Source organism: Diabrotica virgifera, chromosome 9 (assembly GCF_917563875.1).
Source record: "Diabrotica virgifera virgifera chromosome 9, PGI_DIABVI_V3a".
NCBI classification, from domain to species: Eukaryota; Metazoa; Arthropoda; class Insecta; order Coleoptera; family Chrysomelidae; genus Diabrotica; species Diabrotica virgifera.
In genome coordinates, this window is record NC_065451.1 from 6248738 (window position 1) to 6272261 (window position 23524).

Consider the following 23524-nt stretch of genomic DNA (forward strand, 5'->3'; position numbering starts at 1 on the left):
CCTGGTTTTTGCTTGTCATTAGTAATTGGGTCTTTCCAATGTGGTAAATAAGTATTGATTATTTTTAAAATGAGTATTTATTCATTAACTTTAATAATTTATAACTAAAAGTTAATAATATCTGCTTTTAATGTCAGAGTTCTTAAAAGATTCAATATAATTTCAAAATTAAAGTCATAAAATTGTCTGGCCGAAAAATTGAAGCGAACCATTAAACTTACTTTTTTGTGATCTTTTCAAATATGCAAACAGATTTTCAAAATTTGTATATACAGGGTGTTGCTTTAAGGTCACAATTACTTTATAATTTTTTGTTAATCCGGACCTGGATTTTTCTTATGGTTAGTATGTCGGTCGTTTGGGGTTTGAATGTGACATATGTGTACCAAATATCAGAAAAATATACAGGGTGGTTCTAAAGTTATGGCTTAGGAAAAAAATGGGCAAAATCGAGCCTAAGAGCTCTAGTCATCGGATTATTTCTACCATAATTAGTACGGTGATACTCAATATAGAATAAAGAAGGATTTCGTAAGTTGTAACTGCTTGTATTAATTCGGAGTTCCGATAGTAATTCAGGACAGTTAACAAAGCCGTTAATTAGTTTATAGATAAAAAGCATTTCTAGTTTTATTCGTCTATTTACAAGAAGTGACTAATTCAAATGCTGAAGAACATCATTGTTGTTAAAATTATTGTGAATCTGCAATTTAAATCTAGCGTATCGAGCAAAACGTACTTGAATATTCTCAATTAAAACTTTGTCAACCTCATAATACTGATCTTGTTATTAATAGGTTTGTTCTAGCAACAGTTTCAAACGGTTTGAAACCATCAGCTAATAGTGGACCAGCGCGAGTAGAGGGGATAGCACTGGTGCCTGTATTATGTTCTCTCACTGACCAACTGTTTGCTGACGGTTTCTGACTAGTTTGTCTGTTTGCTAGAACAAACCTAATGTAAACTGATGATCTTGTTATTAATGTGACCATAGAGTTCAGATGAAATTTACTTTCTTCGTGAGATTTGAGTAAATTATTCAAATATTTCTATTGGGTAAAATATATCCAAAATCAGTTAAACTATTTTTTTTTTCAATTGAAAATAATTTGCACGGGTAACAATAAACGGGTACCCACAATAAACAGCTTTAACACTTTTATTCGCCTCCATTGGGTTTTACTTTATAAGAGTTGCTTTCATTTAATCTTCTATAATAAGCTTTGTCTCCAGCTTCATACATTTTTTTACAATTATCTAAGAAATCGCTCTTTGGTTTAAAAGTTGTTACAGTTCTTATTTATCAGTCTTAAAATCAGACCATGTCGAAATCGCAGGTATTTCGTAGTCTTTTTCTCTATTTAAAAAAATATGGTCCTCGATTATTTGGCAGATTTTAATTTGTTATTAATAAAAGGAAGCGTCCCTACGGGCCCCTCGCGCCCGTCCAAAGCACCCAATGGATAAAACGGCACTGGTTTTGCCGCTTCCTGTTTTTTCCTTTTGTCTTTATTTAATATTTCATCTGTTCCAATTTTTATCCATGTCATCCATGCTTGTTTTTTCTCTATATTTTGGTTTTGCATTATTCATTAAACCACTCTTTTAAGAAGTGAGTTGAAGATTGAGAACGGAGACAAAATGTTGTATATGAAATGTTCTATTGATCTGATGTCTTACAATCATGTACTTCTTCTCAAATCCTTAAATTTTATTCAAATAAATAACACACAAAAATAAATATTTATTTTATTTTAATAACTGATAACTTATGAAAACAATTAACTATATACAGTTAACTAAACATTGTCAGGTCCGCAAAGTCCAGGATATTTCGAATTTTTGGGCAAACCATCACACTTTGAAGCTGGAGTTCCTTGCTCGTATACTGGTAATGTGTTAACGTTACCCCCTTCTCCGTAGTTACATGCTATGTAATAGGCATCCCAACCCTCACCATCTACGAAAAAAGTGATCCCGCAGCCAACATATCGTGTTCGAGCCCACACTATTGCTGTATAATGGCCTACAGCTTTTCCACTAAAAAAATAAAACAATTGCAATATTTTATAACTTAAGACCTTACACCAGACGAAACTATTCGAGATACTGACAAAAGTCTTCAATGGGCACTTGCATGGAGAACCAGTGCCACCAAGTTGGAAAGAAGGATGGATTACATCTATCTATAAGAAAGGAAATAAGGAAGATTGCAATAACTATCGGGGTATAATAATAGGGTGACCAAACGTCCGGTCCCGTAAAAACGGGATTGTCCCGTTTTTAACGATTTGTCCCGGGGTCCCGAAAAATTCTATCGGGGTGCCTAAATGTCCCGTATTTTCGTTGGGTTGATTTTATGTATCTGACTATATGTCCTCTCTATAATTCTTTTTCAATTACGGCATCTGTTTTCATTCTTATTTCTGCTCTCTCTTGTTGTGGCCTCGTATTGTTCTCATTATTTTTTTTTTCAAATTTCAGAAGGCTCTTCCTATTTCTTGTTAATCGTCGTTGTTTCCATCCTATATGTAACAACAGGAATTGTATAGGTTCATTTTATACTTAGAGTCTTGATTCTCAGCAGATTTCTATTCATTCCTTATGTTTTTCTGCCTTTCAGAATTATTTCCTTTGTTCCCCTTTTTCCGGTTCTCCCTATTATTACTCCCAAGTAGGTAAAGGTGGATACAGTTTCAAATTTATGGTTATTACATATTTCTTAGTTGTTGTGTCATGCTTCCCTATCGCCATGCATTTTGTTTTTTGCTGGTCCTATTATTATCTCTAGTCCTATAACTCTTCGGTTCCTTATCTAATTTTCCAACTGCTTTTATAAGTATCATCTTCGTCTTCCCTATGATGACTAGATCATCTGCATATTCTACTAGTTGAAGTTGATCTGTAATAATGTTTTTGTTTGCAAAATTTGTCCTCCGTACGATTACTTTCAATATCAGATTAAATAGTGTCGGGGAGATAGAGTCATTGTTTCACATCTTTGTTTACATTGATCTCCATAAGTTGTTCCGCTGAAACTGATGCTTGCTCTGGTGTTCTTTAGGGTCACTGTTTATGTCTTAATTTTTCTGGGATTCCAACATCCTCTAGCTCCTTCATCATTTTCGTCCGATTGATTGTATCAAAAGCGCTTTTAAAACCTATGAATATTAGGTGTATTTCTCTGTTGTATTCTCTCGATTTTTGAATTATTTGCTCCACTGTATGTATGAAATTAGGGTCTAGGACGTTTCATCGCCGCCGTTTCGATGCCGCCAGTTCGATGCCGATGCCGGCCGATTCATCGCCAGTCAATTAATCGCTATCTGATATATTTCCGAATTTTCGACAGTTACAATTATTAGTTATTTTTAGTATTAATTAGGAATTCTAGGAAATGCGAGATATGACGGCGATGAAATGGACTGGCGATGAACCGGCGGCATCGAAACGGCCAGCGATGAACCGGCGGCATCGAAACGTCCCATTCCGATGAAATTAATCGTCCACCTCTCCGGTCTGAACCAGTTCTGGTATTCTCCTAATATTCGTTCAGCGCATGATTTGAGTCTCATGTTTAGTATGTTTGCTAGAATGTTAAATGTGGTGTGTAATAAAGTTCCTCCTGATTTTTTTATAATATATGTACTATAGTAACTACCTGTGTTTCAATCGTCTGGTAGTGTGTTTGGCCATATTATATTATATTTGTTGTATTAGCTGGTTCATTTCTTTATGTAATTCTCTTCCTCCGTATTTTATTATTTCCACTGTTATTTCATCTTCTCCTACTGCTTTTCCGTTTCCTAGGTTTTTAACATAAATGTTTCTGTACTTCTTCTTCTGTGAAAATTTTTACTTCGTCGTCATATTGTACGGCCTTACTTCTTCATCGCAGTGTGTTTAATAGTGAATAGCATTTTTTCGTAATATTCTTCCCATATTCTGCTGATCTATTTGTCTTCAAATACGGTTTTTCCTTTTTGATTTTTTAGTCCTCTTGTTTTATTGCTTGTCGCATTTTTTGGTGCTCTGACTTTTTTGTAAAATTGTTTTATTTTATGGCTTTCTTTCTCTTTTTCAATATCTTCCAGCGAAACCAGTCATTTTTATTCTTTTTATTTATTGAGTTGGCATTGTGTTAGCTTTGCTTCTCGCTATTTTGTGTTATTCCCTGTTTTTCTCTGACGGGTTGTTGATTCATGTCATTCTGGCGGAGTTTTTCAATGTTCTGTCTGTTTCACAGTCTTGATCGTACGTAAATGACATATTCAAAGGTGAATTGAAAAGGATTTATAGATCCCAAATTAACTAAAACTCCATGTTTCAATCGCCCCTACCTGAAAGAATACTAGGAAAATGTAACTTTTTGTCGTTCATAAACAATACAAAAAAATTTCAGTGCCCAACCCCTTCCCTAGCTATGATGATTGCCAACCTCCGTAGCGGAGATGGCACCTGAAGAAGAAGAACCCCTTCCCCCAGAGAAAAATTCTAGGCGCGCTACTGCTCTATGTGTCCCGTTTTTTCAAGTTTATGATTTGGTTACCCTAGGGTATAACTATTACGAGCACGCTTAGCAGATTATATGGAAGAATTATAAAAGAACGCATATGCGAAGAATACCGTCCTTTTGAATCAGAAGAACAAAACAGATTCAGAGCAGGACAATAGATATAGACTAAGAGCCGCTATAGGTGAAATTTCTTAATCATTTTAGACACGACGGGACCCTATAACTTAAATAGTAGAACCTAAAAGAAAACGTTTGAGCACTGTGCCGTCACTTTTCAGTGGCACATGCGTCTACAGTGGCGCATCAAACTTTCCACTTATGGACGGGATACATAAATTAAAAAATACCCTCCCTCATTACCAGAATTTAATTTTTTTTATTTTTTTAAGTTGTATGTGATTAAGACATAAGATTCATCTTAATTTTAACCCACCACCCCCTTCTCCCTGCCCCCACCATCAAAAAGTTTATTTTTCGATTTTATTTTTTTTGGTGGGATGCAATCAATTTTAAAATTTCAAAAAATTCACACACATATTTAAGGCTTTTATAAAACACGTCTATTTTTTATAGACATGTAGGTTGAGTGTACATAACCTCAAAAAATTAAAAAAAAAATTTTTTTGGAAAAAAGTATATAACTTTTTTTTTGGGGATAGCTGCAGATCTAATTTTTTTCTTAGTCTTGTGTATTTTGTCAAACACTATATTTCTAATTTTTTTAGATTTTTATGTAACGCTGGTCATCTTCAAAAATTCAAAAAACTGTTTTTTAAGGGGGTTTTGGGGGGTTTCAACGTGTTGTTCGGATTTTTAAATATTCTAAAGGACTCAGTTACTTCAAGTTACATATAACCTATAAAAACAAAATTGATTTGATATATATTATGAAGTCTATAAAATAGGGAAAATCCCCCAAAACCCCCAAAAAACAGTTTTTGGGATTTTTGAAGGTGGGGAGCCTTACGGAAAAATCTGAAAAAAATTAAAAATATAGTGTTTGATAAAACACACAAGATTAAGAAAAAATTAGACCTGCAGCTATTCCTCAAAAAAAATTATACGCTTTTTTGAAAAAAAAATTTCTTTTAATTTTTTGAGGTTATGTACACTCTACCTATGGGTCTATAAAAAATAGACATGTTTTATAAAAGCCTCAGCTATGCGTGTGAATTTTTTGAAATTTTCAAATTGATTGCATCCCACCAAAAAAAAAATAAAAACGAAAAATGAAGTTTTTGATGGTGGGGGCAGGGGGAAGGGGGTGGTGGGTTAAAATTACGCTGAATCCTATGTGTTAATCACATAGAACTTAAAAAAATAAAAGAAATTTAATTCTGTTAGTAAGGGAGGGTAACTTTTAATTAATTTATCCCGTCCATAAGTGGAAAGTTTGATGCGCCACTGTCGACGCATGTGCCACTGAAAAGTGACGGCACAGTGTTCAAACGTTTTCTTTTAGGTTCTACTATTTAAGTTATATGGTCCCATCGTGCCTAAAATGATTAAGAAATTTCACCTATAGCGGCTCTTAGTCTAAGGGCCGGTTGTTCGAACGCTAATCAACAATGATCATTATTAAATATTTAATTACTGTCACCAAAACTGTCAATGTCAACTTTGTTTGGGTTGCTGAAAACATAATTAATTACAATTATGTGATTTATTATTAATTATGTTAATAATTATTGTTATATTAATTGATTATAGTCTCAGAATTGTAATTAATTATGTTTTAACAATTGACATTGACAGTAATTAATTATTTGATAATGATCATTGTTGATTAGCGTTCGAACAACCGGCCCTCATAGTATTTTCTGCTTATCTCAAATACTCGAGAAAAGAACACTGAGATCTCGAGAAGTGCATTTACTTTTAGTCGATTTAACAAAAGCATATGACACCGTGCCTGTTGCGAAGTTGTGGGAAGTATTGCAGAAAACCAATATCAGCTAATCGACGCTATTACCACGACGACAATACAATACCAAAAGTTAAAATAGGAAAAGAGATGTTTAATGGTTTTCAGGTAACAAAAGGACTGAAGCAAGGTTGTTGTTTATCTCCCATACTGTTCAACATATATATCGATGAAGCACTCAGGCACTGGAAAAAGAAGTGTAAAGGGATGGGGCTATCTATTGGGGATGAAACGTTATATAAGTTGCACCGGTGTCGGAAAGTTGGTCGAGAACACTTCGTCGACGGAAAATTAGTCGACAACATTTGGTCGACAAACACTTGGTCGAATGTACAATTCATCGAATGTACAATTCGTCGACGAACATTTGATCGAATGGATTTTTCGTCGACAAAGAGCCAAAGGGAATGCCTCGATTACCTAACAATTTATTTACCTTAGGGCCGGTTGTTCGAACGCTAATCAAAACTGATCATTATCAAATATTTAATTACAATTATATTTGATTAAGCGTACTTCTGACAGATGTTGCATTTTGAGGTTATGTTGACAGATTTATTTTATTATTTTGGTTTTAATTTAAAATAAAACATAATTAAACTCTTTCTGATGTTAATTTCTTGTTTTTACTTACAAATCAATAATAATAATAAGCAATTTTTAATAATTTAAGAGCTGCGGCTATATTTTAATTACTGTTTTACCTACAATCAATAACTGATTAGTGTTTTACATGTATTTTTCATGTCGCGATTTGATTCCCATCAAGAAAATTGATTACAATAAATGATTGATTATAATCAACTTCTTGATTAGAGTTCGAACAACCGGCCCTCAGCATCTCGCATATTTCGTCTTGTCCGCAAGTGCCCCCAAATTTGACTTGTCCGGAAATGCTCCGTTAGCAAGTGCGCCAACACCAAAAAGAAGAACGGTACAACATCACTAATTAAAATATCGGTTTATAGTTGCTGTCTACTCTCCCACCGCAGCCAATTTTTTCATTAAATTTAAAAATAATTAAGATTTAGAAAAAAAAGTAACAAAACCCCAAAGAAAATAAATTCAGATATGTATAATACAATATTCCAGTTAACAAAATAAAAACCAATAATCCGTCATTGGTCACCATTAATACCTTTATCCTAAAGATAAATAACAGTTTGTCGACGAACAATCCATTCGATCAAATGTTCGTCGACGAATTGTACCGGGTGTCCCAATAAGAATGGCTCTCGGCCATATCTCAGGAACCGTTTATAGTAGAGCTTTGAAATAAAAAATTTTATAACAAAAGTTGCCTCAGGAAAAGCCTGGAAATTATTTTCATAATTGTGGGACCACCGCTAGAGGGCGTAATTCAAGATCAAAAATTAAAAAATCTAAATTTTACAAAATTTTCCTAATGAAGGGGCACTGGAAATCCGATCGTCGTGTTCTTCATAAAATTTTACGCATATTTGATTTGACAAGTTTAGGTCTACCTTTGGAAATAAGAGGTGGGGGTGAGTGGGAACCTTGTTATGAAAAACTGGCTGTGAGTCCGGTTCTGCTTAATCAAATTTTTCAAACTTGGTCTTGTTGAAGACAGATCTTTTTCGTCAATGTAAAAGTTATGATTTCGAACCAACTTACTGAGTAATATGCCAGCTAGAAGGCGGTATTTAATTTTTTTCAGAAATCTAGTGTTCCTTGGAAAATATTAAATAAAAACATGCATTTTTAATACCATATTACAAAATTAGACAAAATTAGCAACAGAATAGCGAAAACCGCATGTTAATACCTTTTTTCTATCTCGAGATATCTTACAAAACGTGTAAATTTAAAAACATAACTGTTACTGTTACCGGTAAACGAAATCATTCATTAAAAGTAGTGTACTATGGAAACAACAAAGAAACATTTTCCAGCTGTCAACGTATATTAGGTCTTTTCAACGCTTCTCATTTGTTTCGAGCCTCGTTCATATCTCGTATATTAATATTATACACGGATTATACGGCATATGACAGAGGCTCGAAACAAATGAGAAGCGTTGAAAAGCCCTATTACAAAGAAATAAAAACAACTATTTAGTGATGACATAAACGTTCAAATTTTTGCCCATCATTTTCGTTGCAAACATGTACTCTTTCAAGAGTAGATTGAACAGAAGTCTCAATTTCTGCTCTCGATATGCTTTGAATGGCGTTTAGTATTCTCTGGATAATGTATTCTAGAGTAGTGTATGATGGGCAACAATTTGAATCCTTTTTGTTCTGTGTTATATTTAATTTTAATAGTATTGTTTCTCTATATATTGTTGTTTTAATTAATTATATTTTTATACGTTGACATCTGGAAAATGTTATTTTGTTTTTTTCCACAGCACACTACTTTTCATTAACTTAGTTTACCGGTGATAGTAACAGTTATGTATAAAATTTACACGTTTCTCGAGATATCTTGAGATAGACAAAAGGTATCGACATGCGGTTTTCGCTATACTATTGCTAATTTAATCTAATTTTATAAAGTATATTAAAAATGCATACTTGTATTTAATATTTTCCAAAGAAAACTAGATTTCTGAAAAAAATTAAATAACGCCTCCCAGCTGGCTTATTACTTATTAGGATGATTCAAAATTATCACGCTTACATTGAAGAAAAATATCTGTCTTCAACAAGACCCAGTTTTCAAAAGTTGATTTAGCAGAACCGGACTTACAGCCATTTTTTCATAACAAGGTTCCCACTCACCCCCACCTCTTATTTGCAAAGGTAGAGTTAAACTTGTTAAATCAAATATGCGCAGAATTTGATGAAGAATACAATAATCGGATTTCCAGTGTCCCTTCATTAGGAAAATTTTGTAAAATTTAGATTTTTTTATTTTTGATATTCAATTACGCCCTCTAGCGGTGGACCCACAATTATGAAAATAATTTCCAGGCTTTTCCTGAGGCAACTTTTGTTACAAAAATTTTTATTTCAAAGCTCTACTATAAACCGTTCCTGAGATATGGCCGAGAGCCATTCTTATTGGGACACCCGGTACATTCGATGAATTGTGCATTCGACCAACTGTTTGTCGACCAAATGTTGTCGACTAATTTTCCGTCGACGAAGTGTTCTCGACCAACTTTCCTAGACTCAATATGGGCGGGATGACCAGGTAGTTATTGCCCAAGACAAAGAAGACCTGGAGTATTCCAGATTTACAGATTCTTAGTTTTCTTTGCGAATTGCAAATGAAAAGTACAGTATTCTTCTATATGTAAAAAAGTTTTAACTTGCTATCTGCTTTATTTTCAATCCTGCAACATTTTAAAAATGATTTTTTTTTGCGAAAGCTGGATTGCAAAATCTATTGAACCGATTTTAATGAAATTTACAGTATTATTTTATTATTTCATAAAGTTTTTCTGGGTAAAATATGAAGGTCCTAAGTTTAGCACATGATTAGAAAAACGTAAAATGCGAATACTTATTTTTTTTATGTTTTGTTTTCCACAATTATTGCTATTTTGCAACAAGGGTGCCAATTTTTTAAATTTTTGACCAATCCTGTATTATAGGAAATTTAATTACACAACTTTTATATCAGTGCAACTTTTCTCAAAAGTGAGTACTTTTAAAGTTATAATCAAAAAACGAAGAAAAAAATCGAATTCTTCCTTCATTTCTTGACATTTTGATTATTTAAACAATGTTCCGGACCTTTTTGAGTGGGTGGATAACTCAATTATTGTTATATGAGTTAATTCCAAACAATTTCTGCAAAAAAATATGATTCACCTCGCAACGTCCCTCTCAAAACAGATGCGCCCTGGACTAATATCTGTTTAACATATTCGCAAAATGGTGTAGAGAATTTAGTGAAGGCCGAACGGAAATTCACGATAAATCTGAAGACCTTGCGCTCTTCATCGTGAATTTCTGTTCATTGCGAACATGTTGAACACATAGGCATTTTACCCCATAAACTTCGATTAACTGAGGATGAATGTCAACAGGTGAAATACATTTTGCATTTAAAAACTTATCACAGCATGAACTTCACATTGGTGGTAACCGCTACCGTGACCTCCATCTTCGAAGGCTGCCAGACCGACACTGTGCAATGCAGCAGCGAGGCGAAAGTGGTGGTGAGAGAGAGAGAGGGAGAGTTAATGTGTAAAGCATTGTTGTCAGATTTCTCCCAGCAAGTCGCACTCGTTTTCAGCGACATAGGAAATCTTGCTTACGAATAACCCTCGTACTATACCGGAACTAAGGAAATTCATAACTTACTGCTGATCGAATGAAGAAACCCACGATGGATTGAAGTCCTTAACTTCTTTGTAAAAAGAATCCATCGCCCAATTTAGAAATTCTTGTGTAGGCAAAATATCTCCTTTGTTTCTTTTTCTTATGGCGATGTTTTGTCCCACCCATCCCCACTCAGCTGAAAAAGTCAAGAACCAGTGTACAGTTGCCATCAAGTTATGCAGAAAACTTTAAGGTTGATCTGCACGCCGCCAAAAAAACTACACCTACAAAAAATTTGAAAAAAATTGAGAAGGTATATATGATCACTAGAAGTATTTTGACAAAATTTGAGCCGACTTCATGTTTTCGTTTTGGAAAAATACTCAAAAAAACTACTTTTTTCCAAGTATAAAGAGGGAAAACTAAACATACAATTTTGTTAATTTTCTTACAGCATGAAGGTATACTCCTTAGAAATACTTATGAATTTCTTGAAAATTTTTGAATGTACAGTTTTGTCACAATAGGAAAAAATAATATGTTACGGCTTATAATAAAGCTACCGGTAAGAAGCCGGACAAAATTTTAATAACAACATATTATGAACATAATAATATTATGTATTAAAATTCATAAGTATTTCAGGAGTATATTTTTATGCTGTAAGAAAATTACCAAAATTGTATATTTAGTTTTCTCGCTTTATACTTGGAAAAACTAGTTTTTTTGAGTTTTTTCAAAAACGAAAACATGAAGTTTGCTCAAAATTTGTCAAAATACTTCTAGTGATCATATACCTTTTCATTTTTTTCAAATTTTTTGAATGTGTAAGTTTCTTTGGGGGGGGGGGGGATTCAGATCAATCTTAACCGTAAGTTTGTTACAAAGTCATTGGTATTTGAGTGGTGTGATTAAGTTTCCAGCACAGGTAGAAAGTAATAAAATGTTAATTTATTGTACATGTAATTATTTTACCTGCTATTCAGTATGTCTACATCTTGAGGCTTAACCATGCAAATACAAATGACTTTGTAATAGGATTAAGATTAGGTTTATTGCAACGACTTGATGGCAACTGTACAATAAATTGAATGAAATGAATGTCGACACGAATCAAGTTCTCTGTTAACCCAGATATGAAAATATCAAAAGGCGCCGCTAGGAAAATATTCCAACATGCGATCTCAAAGAACCTATATGAAACGAGTCTTTTGTACTCTAATACAGAGTTAGACCAGGGTAATAAGCTAGAAATAGACCATGTACAGGACACTCAAAGATCCAGGTAGCTGACTACTTTTTTAGTTATTGTATACCTAGAGGATGAAAGCCTACCTGTTTCCTGCCTAGGGTTCGCGTCCGTTTTTTAATTATTAACAATTTAGTGCAAAAATCGCGATTTTTTTTTCGATTTTTTGTACCCCATTCCAAAGCTAAATAGTTGACATAAAATTACAAAATTTAAGATTAAAAAGGGTTCAAAATTTAATTTTTTAGAACATTAAAAAACCGTCAAAATTCCGATTTTTGAAAGTTAAAAAGTTAATTTGTTGCTACGCAAACTGCAAAATAAGTGAAAATCGTTATTTGTTAATAACTTTTACGAAAACTGCCTTAGAACTTTAGTGTTTCAACCAAAGTTGGGTATTGGGGTACTTAACAAACCCTCAAAATTTGAGACGGATCCATTAATTAGTTTAATAGTTATTCTAATTGTTTATCCCAGAGACCTTTATTTTGCAATAACATAAGACAGAAAATAATGAAGATAGGGCAATTCTGAGTATGCCAAATGAAAGTAGAAAACTTATACTATCAAAATGTACTAAAAAACGATAAAAAGATTATTTAATATAGTCAAAAATTCTAATGCCAAATTTGTGAAATTTTGTATTTTAAAAACATTTAGAATAACTTTAAAAATATTGTCTGTGGAAAAAGTCATTTTACATATTAGAAAAGCTGGTATTTTACACGAATTTTTAAAAATGTAGTTTCATTGGTGACTAGTCGTGGTAAGTGAAGGGGGAGCTGGGAGCCGACCAATGCACGAGTTCAAAAAATATATACAGTGCTAGTCAAAAGTCCGTACCCTTATCTTTTGAACGGTTATACCTATAATAGTGAAATTTGGAGGGAGGAAATAAACGGACATAAGCTTCTTAACCATTCATGACAGTTGACGTAATAGTGACAGATGGCGTTACAGAGCCACTGTGACCGATAATTTTAAATGGAACCTTATGGCAAGTGATACCTCGTTTGAAAGGTACTCAAAATACCTATTCAGTCATACTAATTTTTTTGGGTTTAAGTGGATTTTGATTTTGGTGAATAAATTAAATAAATATAATATTGTAGATTCGCATTTAATTAATAAAAATTCAAATGTCCGCCTATGGTTTTTTTTGTCAAAAAAGTTGACGTTTTTCAATTCTCTAGTAGTTTTACAACATCAACCTTTTTGACAAGTAATCATAGGCGGAATTTAGAATTTTTATTAATTAAATGCGAAAGTACAATTTTATATTTATTTCATTTATTCATCAAAATTTGCTTAAACTCAAACAAAATTAGTATGTCTGAATAGGCATTTTCAATACCTTTCAAACGATGTATCACTTGTCATAAGGTCTCATTTAAAATTATCTGTCAGAGTGGCTCTGTAACGCCATCTGTCACTATTACGTCAACTGTCATGAATAGTTAAGAAGCTTATGTCCGTTTATTTCCTCCCTCCAAATTTCACTATTATAGGTATAACCGTTCAAAAGATACGAGGGGGGTACGGACTTTTGACTAGCACTGTATAAAAAGCAACTTAAAACTACTATCATTTTCTATATCTCGGGAGCTACTGAATATATTTTGATCGTTCTTTTTTTAATTTGTATGTAATTTTTCTGTACATTACAATAAATATGCAATTTGTCTATACATTTATTAATTAGTAAACAGTCTAATTTGTTTAAACAACTTTTGAAAAAATAATATTTTCCCAAAAATCCATGATTTTAATCATACTATCCCTATTAGTCATAGAAAAAGTTAAGGTATACTTTAATAAATAAATTATCGTCAATAAATAATTATCTAATAAAAATGATTTATTTATTAAAGTGTACTTTAACTTTTTCTGTGATCATTAATGATACTATGATTAAAAAAATAGATTTTTGTAAAAAAAATATTTTTTCAAGAATTGTTTAAACAAATTAGACTGTTTATTAATTAATAAATTTATAAACAAATTGCATATTTGTAATGTACGTAAAAATTACATACCAATTAAAAAAGAAAGATCAAAATCCATTAAGTTGATCCGGTGATACAGCAAATTATATTCGTTTGAAATTGCTTTTTCGGTATTTTAACTCGCTGGATTTGTAGATTCCCCATAGTAACCGTTTGAACTACAATTTGAAAAATTGTAGAGGGTGCTGTGAAGATACAATGTTTATGCAAATTTTTTAACAAAAAATACAAATCCCATTATTTAAAATTGCATCAATGAAATTCCTTTATTATTATAAAGAAATAAGCTGTGAATTAAAAAAACAAATGGCTAACTTTGTCGCTAATGAACCCAGGCTAATTTTTTTTATTTGAAAATTAGTGTTAAAATACTAGCTTTCCACATATATAAAAAGATTTTTCCTACGGACAATATTTGTCAAGTTAATCTAAATGTTTATAAACTACAAAATTTCAAAAATTTGGCTTTAGGATTTTTGACTATTCTGATTAATTTTTTTATCTTTTTTTAATACATTTTGATATTATCAGTCTTCTATTTTCGTTTGGCATACTCAGAATTGCCCAATGTTCATTATTTTCTGTCTTGTTTTATTGCAAAATAAATGTCTCTGGGAGAGACAAATAGAATAACTTTTAAACTAATTAATGGATCGGTCTCAAATTTTGAGGGTTTCTTAAGTACCAAAATAACCAACTTTGGGTGAAACCCTAAAATTCTAAGTTAAATTTAGTAAAAGTTATTAACAAATATCGATTTTCATTTATTTTGCAATTTGCAAAGCAACAAATTAACTTTTTAACTTTCAAAAATCGGTATTTTGAAGGGTTTTCAATGTTCTAAAAAATTAAATTTTGTAGTTTTATGTCAATTGTTTAGCTTTTGAATAGGGTGCAAAAAATCGCGATTTTTGCACTAAATTGTTAATAATTAAAAAACGGATGCGAATTCTAGGCAGGAAAAAGGTAGGTTTTCTTCCTATAGGTCTACAATAACTAAAAAAGTAGTCAGCTACCTGGATCTTTGAGTGTCCTGAGAAAATCCTCATTACCCTGGACTAATATGAAACGAGTGTTTTGTAAACTCTAATACAGAATATGGCATAAATAAAAATAGAAAATAGACGGTTTCGTTTTGATTTAAATCTGTCTCCTGTCTTTAATTTAAAGAAATTGAATATTTCTTAAATTATTTTTGATGAGTCGGTCAGATGGCTCCTTGGGCTGAGGCGCCCTAGATCGGCAAATTTAGAGGATTTACGATCGAGATTCGAGCCCCAGCCCAGTCATTGAAAAATAAAAAGGTCAACGTCGTAGTATAAAATTCAATCGAATCTACGACTTGGTCTGGAATAAACTGGTGTCTGATCGGCTTATGGAGGAGCATTTCGCAAGGAATAAGGGCTTGCGGCTTGGTGATACTCCTTCATAGATCCCTACCGAAGAGCGGTGACGCCTAATAACGGTGTATATATTTTTGATGAACTTGGTATGGATGGCAGGTGAGTGGCTTGATGAGTGTTGCTAATTAACCTTTATCCCTATCCATAAAAAAGGATCACTAACTGTATGCAACAATTACAGAACCATTTTCCTTATTCCTTAAGCAAGCAAAATAATAGATCCGATATAAGGTCTAATTGTATGGTCAACCCTTATTTCTTATGATTTTTCTTTTTCTTAAGGTGCCTCCTCTATTTCTGAAGATTGGCTATAACTACAACAAATTGCTCTCTATCTTATGATTGTTCTTCTTCTTCTTTTTATGTAGACATGACCCTGTTTTTCAATGTACCTCCAGAAAATTGTCATTCCATCTTTTTCGTGGTCTTCTCACTGATCGTCTTCTTATTGGGGAACCGTCCCTCGCCGTCCCTACTACTCTATTTGTTGTCATTCGACGTATGTGGTCGTTCCATTCTACTCTTCTGTTTTTTACCCAGTTATTAATGTTGTCCACCTTGCATCTCCGTCATATATCTGCACTTCTAGTTCTATCCCACAGTGTCTTACCTCTTACGATTGTTAACATACTAAAATACATATCCAATAATTTTTATCCATTAAACAGATCAGTGCAGTTCGATTATTCTATACCAATATTAGAAAGAACCCTCTATAGCAAATTATAAAAAATATGAAAATTGCGTTGGGCAGGTCACTTTATGAGAATGGATAATGGCTAATGAGAACACCTAATAGAACCCATAGCGGAACTATGGTGAGAAGACGGTCAATAATAAAACAAAGGAAGAGATGGATAGACGAGGTGATCTAGCTAAAGAGATATTGAAAATGGATTACTGGAGGAGAGCAGCCAGGAATAGAGATAATTGGAGGCTGATGCTGTGTATACATAAGATTAAACCGTTACTTACGAGTTTTTCTACATTTGTCGTGGGCATACTTGCACGAGTTTGTGTGACATTGAGCTATATATTCCAGTTCCTTGCTATAACTCTAAAAAATTTAAATTCAATGGATATATTACATTATAAAATTGAAGCAGTGACAGAAATCTCAATTATTATAGTCCAAGTAATGAAGCTTAAAATAGGACAAAACCTCGCAATTTTTACAGAACGCATCGATTTGCTTGAAAATTTGAAAATAAGTAGTGGAAAGTCCAAGGATCAAAACCTATATGACGCCGAAAGGCAATTTTACCATGGGGGTGGAAATTTTTTATGATATTTTGACCACAAAAGGTGGTAAAACATTCATTCTGAGCAAACAACGTTCTATACATTTCTTTGATAAAATTAATAGTTTTCGATTTATACGCTATCGAAAGTGATAGTTTTATATCGAAAAAATGAATGTTTTTAATAAGTTTTCTGCTAATAACACCAAAAGTTTTCGTTTTATCAAAACAACTTTACTTAACGAAAATGTACCTTTTGAAAAAATAAACAAAACCGTTTTTTTAATTTTCTATAAGACCAATAGCAATCGAGCTATACTTTATTATATGTTAGCTCTTCTTCGTCAAATGCTAAATATTGTAGTTTCAAAGTCAAAAGACAGGAAAACTACGCATTTTTCGAGGATAACTTGTTCCAACTACTTTAAAGTATTTAAAAATATCTATCTTCAGAAATAAAAAAAAGTCTCTAGCTCAAAAATAAAGTGACTTATAATGAAAAGAATATCAGTCCCTATTTTTTTCATCGAAAAAGTGATCGGAAGCAACCTCCTAATCACCACCCTAATTAAAATTAGTCATTGATCTTATTTGATCTCCTTTATTTATGTATTATTAATTGTTTCTAGAAGTTTTACCGGCTTAGAATAATTAGTTTTTTAAAAAATGAAGTTTAGAATTTTTGTAGTTTGGAAAAAATGGCATTTTCTTCAGAATAGAAAGATTAGTATCAGCGATACGAAAAAAAGTTTAAATATGAGATTGTAGTTATTATAATTTCCAAGAAATTTGTTTGTAAAAATTTTTTCTACGGCAAAAATTGAGTGAACTATTGACAATTAAAACTTGTAATAACATGCAAAAACCACCTTTACCAACCCTTTCAAAGTCTCTTCTTTTTGCAACAGGATTTTAAAAATACTTACTATTAATAGGCTTATAAATCTTGTAGAAACCTACAAAACCCTTTTTTACCAAACTTTCTAAGATAAAAAATAAAAAAGTTACGGCTAAAAAATCAATATATATTAAAAAAAAAGGAGAAATCCAATTGGAAGCAAAATAATATACAGGCTGTCATGAGGAACTGTACATACTCCTACCTCGTATAGAGGCCCCTATGGGGAATAACAAATGACCATTAAAAAGTGTCTGCTCCCATTGTTTAATAATATACAGGGCGAGTTTCGCATTTTGACAGAAATTTGTATTCGTCATAATGTTTGAACGGTCAGATCGATGTGTCTCTTATTTTGGTCAATCGTTACACTATTGCCACCTACTCAACTGATTTATTCAAACTAGGAAAAAAAATCAGGTCCGGCTTTAAAAAAATTAGTTCGTTTGGGTCTTAGAAAAAATTTCACCCTGTATAAGCTTTTTGAAAACTCTAATATGAATTTTACAAATTAGACAAATAGGCAATTAAAATAACATATTTATTTTTTTCCGCACACGATTGCTTAATTTTTTATAAAAAAATTAAATTTGATTATTAATTAAAAGTTTGGTAAAGTGAACCATACATTTAAAAAAATTAACTTTTATTACCAAAATTATTTTTTTTTAACAAATATTTAATTTATGTTACCACCAATCAACTGATTTATTCAAACAAGAAAAAATCAGGCCCGGATTTAAAAAATTAGTTCGTTTTGGTCGTAGAAAAAATTTCACATTGTATACGCTTTTTGAAAACTCTAATATGATTTTTACAAATTAGACAAATAGGCAATTAAAATGGCATATTTATTTTTTCCCCACACGATTACTTAATTTTTTATTAAAAAAATCAAATTTGACTATGAATAATTAAAAGTTTGGTAAAGTGAACCATAGATTAAAAAAAAAATAACTTTTATTACAAATATAAATTTTTTTTCAACAAATATTTAATTTATGTTATCACCCAATCAACTGATTTATTCAAACTAGAAAAAAATCAGGCCCGGATTTAAAAAATTTGTTTGTTTGGGTCTTAGAAAAAATTTCACCTTGTATACGTTTTTTGAAAACTCTAATATAAATTTTACAAATAAGACAAATAGGCATTTAAAATGGCTTATTTATTTTTTCCCCGCACGATTACTTATTTTTTTATTAAAAAATCAAATTTGACTATGCATAAAAAGTTTGGCAAAGTTTTTGCATAGATTTAAAAAAATTAACTTTTTTTACAAAAATTAATTTACAAAAACAACGTTTTTCTTAAAATTAAAGTTTTACCATTTTTTTTTTCTATAACACGTCTAGATCTAAAACTTCCCATAACACTTCTTTTGGACTCTATAGTTTAACATAGACGTGATCAAATTGATAAATTTTAAATTTTTCCACCTAATTTTTGCGATTTACAAGTTTGCAACTTTTACAAGAAGAAGACTGAAAGTCTACAACAATTTTCATAGTTTTCCTAATGGTAAGAGGTATGTGCTGTAAAAATTTCAGAAAAAAAATATTAAAATGGAACAGAGTTGTAGAGAGTTAAACCGTGAGTTAATTTTTTTTTCATTTTTAGAAAATTCCGATTTTGACAAATTTGATTTTTTAATAAAAAATTACGTAATCGTGTGGGGAAAAAAATAAATATGCCATTTTAATTGCCTATTTGTCTCATTTGTAAAATTCATATTAGAGTTTTCAAAAAGCGTATACAGGGTGAAATTTTTTCTAAGACCACAACGAACTAATTTTTTAAATCCGGACCTGATTTTTCTCTAGTTTGAATAAATCAGTTGATTGGATGGTAACATAAATTACTTATTTGTGCAAAAAAAATTAATTTTTGTAATAAAAGTAATTTTTTTTTAATCTATGGTTCACTTTACCAAACTTTTAATTCATAGTGAAATTTGATTTTTTTATAAAAAATTAAGTAATCGTGTGCGGAAAAAAATAAATATGCCATTTTAATTGCATATTTGTGTAATTTGTAAAATTCATATTAGAGTTTTCAAAAAGCGTATACAGGGTGAAATTTTTTCTAAGACCCAAACGAACTAATTTTTTTAAAGCCGGACCTGATTTTTTTCTAGTTTGAATAAATTAGTTGATTAGGTGGTAATAGTGTAACGATTGGCCAAAATAAGAGACACATCGATCTGACCGTTCAAAAATTATGACGAATACAAATTTCTGTCAAAATGCGAAACTCGCCCTGTATATTATTAAATAATGGGAGCAGACACTTTTTAATGGTCATTTGTTATTCCCCATAGGAGCCTCTATACGAGGTAGGAGTATGTACAGTTCCTCATGACTTACCCTGTATATTATGTTGCGGTGTGTTTAGTCATTGGCCTTATTTATTCTTCTTTATTTATGTATTATTAATAGATTCTAGAAGTTTGACTGGCTTAAAATGATTAGTTTTTAAAAAACTGGATTTAAAAGCGAATAACGAATTTTTGTAGTTTGGTAAAAAATGCCATTTCCTTCAGAATAGAAAGATTAGCATCAGAGATACGAAAAAATGTTTAAATATGAAATTGTAGGTTATTTAATTCCCAAGATTTTGGCTTTTTTGCCAAAAATTGAGTGAATCTTAAATGAATATTATCGAAAAACATTGATTTTTTCGATATAAAACTAACACTTTCGATAGCGAATAAATCGAAATCTATTAATTTTATCAAAAAATTTATAGAACATTTTTTGCTTAGAATGAATGATTTTATCAACTTTTGCTCGCAAAATATAATAAAAAATATGATAAAAAATTTCCACCCCCGAGATGGGGTGGCAACCACCCCCATGGTAAAAGCGCCTTTCAGCATCATATAGATTTTGATCCTTGGACTATCCATTACTTATTCTCAAATTTTCAAACAAATCGATTCAGTCTGTAAAAATTGCGAGGTGAAAAGCTTCGGTTCCTGGACTGTGAAGCAGTGACAGAAATCTGAATTATCAATTGAACAGATAGACGCTAAAACATATTCACGTACCAGAGCTCTCATATTCGACGCTTGAGGTTGCGGTCCTGTCTTTTCCTGTCCTAGAGCCACTCTATTTCTGTATTTGTTGTGAAGGTCTAACACGTATCGTCTGTCTGCATCACTCAATCCTAGTTGTTTGAAATTTTTGCAATCTGAAGCAGCTCCGCAGCTCTGGAATGGTAAAAAGTTTGTAGTCATATACAGGGTGTCCCATAATTAATTGGACATTAGCTAATAGGGAACTTGCATAAAATTTAAAATTGGAAAAAATGTTATAAATCACAACAGAACATAATTTAAAACATTTATCAATGATAAAAAAGTTTTGTTTGTCTTTCGTTTTTCCCCTAAAGACGATTAAAAATTCAAATTATTCCAGCCAGCAAAAAACACGTCGTGACGTCATATGGTTTTGCATTTACATTTTACACCAAAAAGAAAACAAAATTAATTAGACATTATAAACGTCAGTAAAAAATACAGTTATGTGACGTTAAAAGTGTTTTTGTTCGTTTGAACTATTCATAGAAAATTTTTACTTTTACAAAATGGTTTTATTTTCAATAGTAAACCTTCTTTTCTTTCCTTCAAAAACTGTATCAAACTCCAATCTCAACAAACTGGTATATATTATTACAACGACATACGATAAATGTCATTAGAATATAAATATTTTTCCTTTATTACCCTACGACGAGCTGGCCAAATACCCAAGTAGGTAGAGGCCAATAAACTAAAGAAAGAAAAGAAGAATATACCTAAATATAACGCTGTGTCTAGGTACACGCTAACGTGTACGCAAATAAAAAGTTAGTGTCAGAGTGTTGGAATTTGTTTAATTGTTTTGTGTTTATACTTTAATTTAAATATTGATTAGTAAAGAGATTTCTTATTTTTTATTTGTTTAGTGTTTGTTTTTAAATTAACTATGCAGTGTGGACAATTATTTAGTTGTTTTAATGAGTTTAACAACATTTTAAAACAGTATGAAAAAGTTCAGAGACTATAAATTAATATATATTTTTTTAGCTTTAAGTGAAATACAGTATTTAGTATTACAATATAGTACAATATGTTACAATTTAGTATATATGTTACAGTTCAAGTTGATTATCCAGTTGGAGTTGACTCCAACTAGTTGGAGTCAACTCTAAAGGGGCGTTTAAACACAGCGATAAGTCACAGCAACTAGTTGTGATGACAAGTTGCTGTGATTTGTTGAGATTGAAACGCTGTTTAGACGCTGCGATAAGTTGACCACAACAAGTTGAAGAGGGGACCATTGTGTACATTAGACCCTTTTAGACCCTTCAATGAATTATAACTAGTTTTCATCCTAAACAAATAGATCCTGTTACTTTCAAAATATAAAGGTTGGGTATGTTATACAGGGTATTTACAAAGTTATAACCAATTTTATATGAAAATCGTAACAAATTCAACTCACTGTATAAATAAAAATAAGCACAACGGCAATGGTTTATTGATGCCATATTTTTTTATTTATTGTCAAAATTTTTAAAAATGATTGATATTGCTAATTTACTTTATATCTAATAAAGGGTGAGTTAAAACTCAAGTACATTATTTTTTCAGTAAAATTTAAATGGGATACCCTGTATTTTATATCACTATTAAAAAGTACCATTACCATACTTTCATTTGTATACAACATTCCCTATGCGTACGTTCAGAGTGGAGCGAAGAAAGAGTGCGAGCAAAGAGCAAAGAGCACGAGCAAAGAGCAAAGAAGTGCACAGAATGGAGCGAAGAAAGAGTACGAGCAAAGAGCAAAGAAGTGCTAAACCAGAGTGGAAGCTGGTAGTTACGCGAGACGAGAGTTTAGTTCTTTCCCACGCGGCAGGCATAGATAGTTATTTTCTTTTTTTTTTTTTTAGAAAACTCCTCATTGAAAACGTGGTACTTCCTAACTCGCAGAAAATGTTAGAGAATTCATCGTAAAGGCAGGTATACATATCCGCTCTGCTCGGTTTGCGAGCCGCTCGCGCGCAGCATATTCGTCAGATTAGTACGTGTTTTCAAGTGGCGCACAAACGGCACGCACACGGCGCACCACAATCTAACTTCTGTCGGTTTTTCAACAAAAGCTTTGATGGTTCGCAATACGTATTTGGACGGGTTTCCGAGTGGTTTGTTGGTTTTGGCGCCTGAGTTGAAAATATCAAAAAAAACATTCATAAATTAAAAATTAAACTTTGTTTCTGGTGAAGCAACACAGTTGGAAAAAGCAGATATAATATTATAATTGTCACCGGAAAGCGAAAAAGGTAACGCACAACTTGAAAGAACCTATAGATTTCTAGCTTCGTTTCTGGTGAAGCAACGCAGTTGGAACAAACAGATATATTATAATTGTGTCACCGGAAAGCGAAAAGGTACCTCACAACTTGGAAGAGCCTATAGTTTTCTAACTTCGCTTCTGGTGAAGAAACGGAGTTGGAACAAGCAGATATATTATAATTGTGTCACCGGGAAGCAAAAAACCTAACGCACAACTTGGATGAATCTATAGTTTTCTAACTTCGTTTCTGGTGAAGCAATGGAGTTGGAACAAGCAGATGTATTATAATTGTGTCACCAGAAAGCGAAAAAGGTAACGCACAACTTGGAAGAACCTATAGTTTTCTAACTTTGCTTCTGGTGAAGCAACAGGGTTGGAACAACCAGATATATTATAATTGTGTCACCGGGAAGTGAAAAAGGTAACTCACAACTTGGAAGAGCCTATAGTTTTCTAACTTCGCTTCTGGTGAAGCAACGGAGTTGGAACAAGCAGATGTATTATAATTGTGTCACCAGAAAGCGAAAAAGGTAACGCACAACTTGGAAGAATCTATAGTTTTCTAACTTCGCTTCTGGTGAAGCAACAGGGTTGGAACAACCAGATATATTATAATTGTGTCACCGGAAAGTGAAAAGGTAACTCACAACTTGGAAGACCCTATAGTTTTCTAACTTCGCTTCTGGTGAAGCAACAGGGTTGGAACAAGC

The 23524-nt window shown here is 32.1% G+C and overlaps 1 protein-coding gene across 1 annotated transcript in view; it reads right to left on the reverse strand.

Annotated features, from left to right (window-relative positions):
* Nucleotides 1-1735: 1735 nt before the first annotated feature.
* The window catches only part of LOC114326642 (venom allergen 5-like), a 37556-nt gene continuing 15767 nt past the window's right edge, over nt 1736-23524 (reverse strand). Inside the window, exons 2-5 of the mRNA XM_028275072.2 lie at nt 20522-20683; nt 16309-16390; nt 10718-10871; nt 1736-2040 (exon numbers count right to left, since the gene is read on the reverse strand). Coding sequence (XP_028130873.1) covers nt 1800-2040; nt 10718-10871; nt 16309-16390; nt 20522-20683 — 639 coding nt within the window. The 3' untranslated portion in view covers nt 1736-1799. The remainder of the gene's footprint in view (nt 2041-10717; nt 10872-16308; nt 16391-20521; nt 20684-23524) is intronic.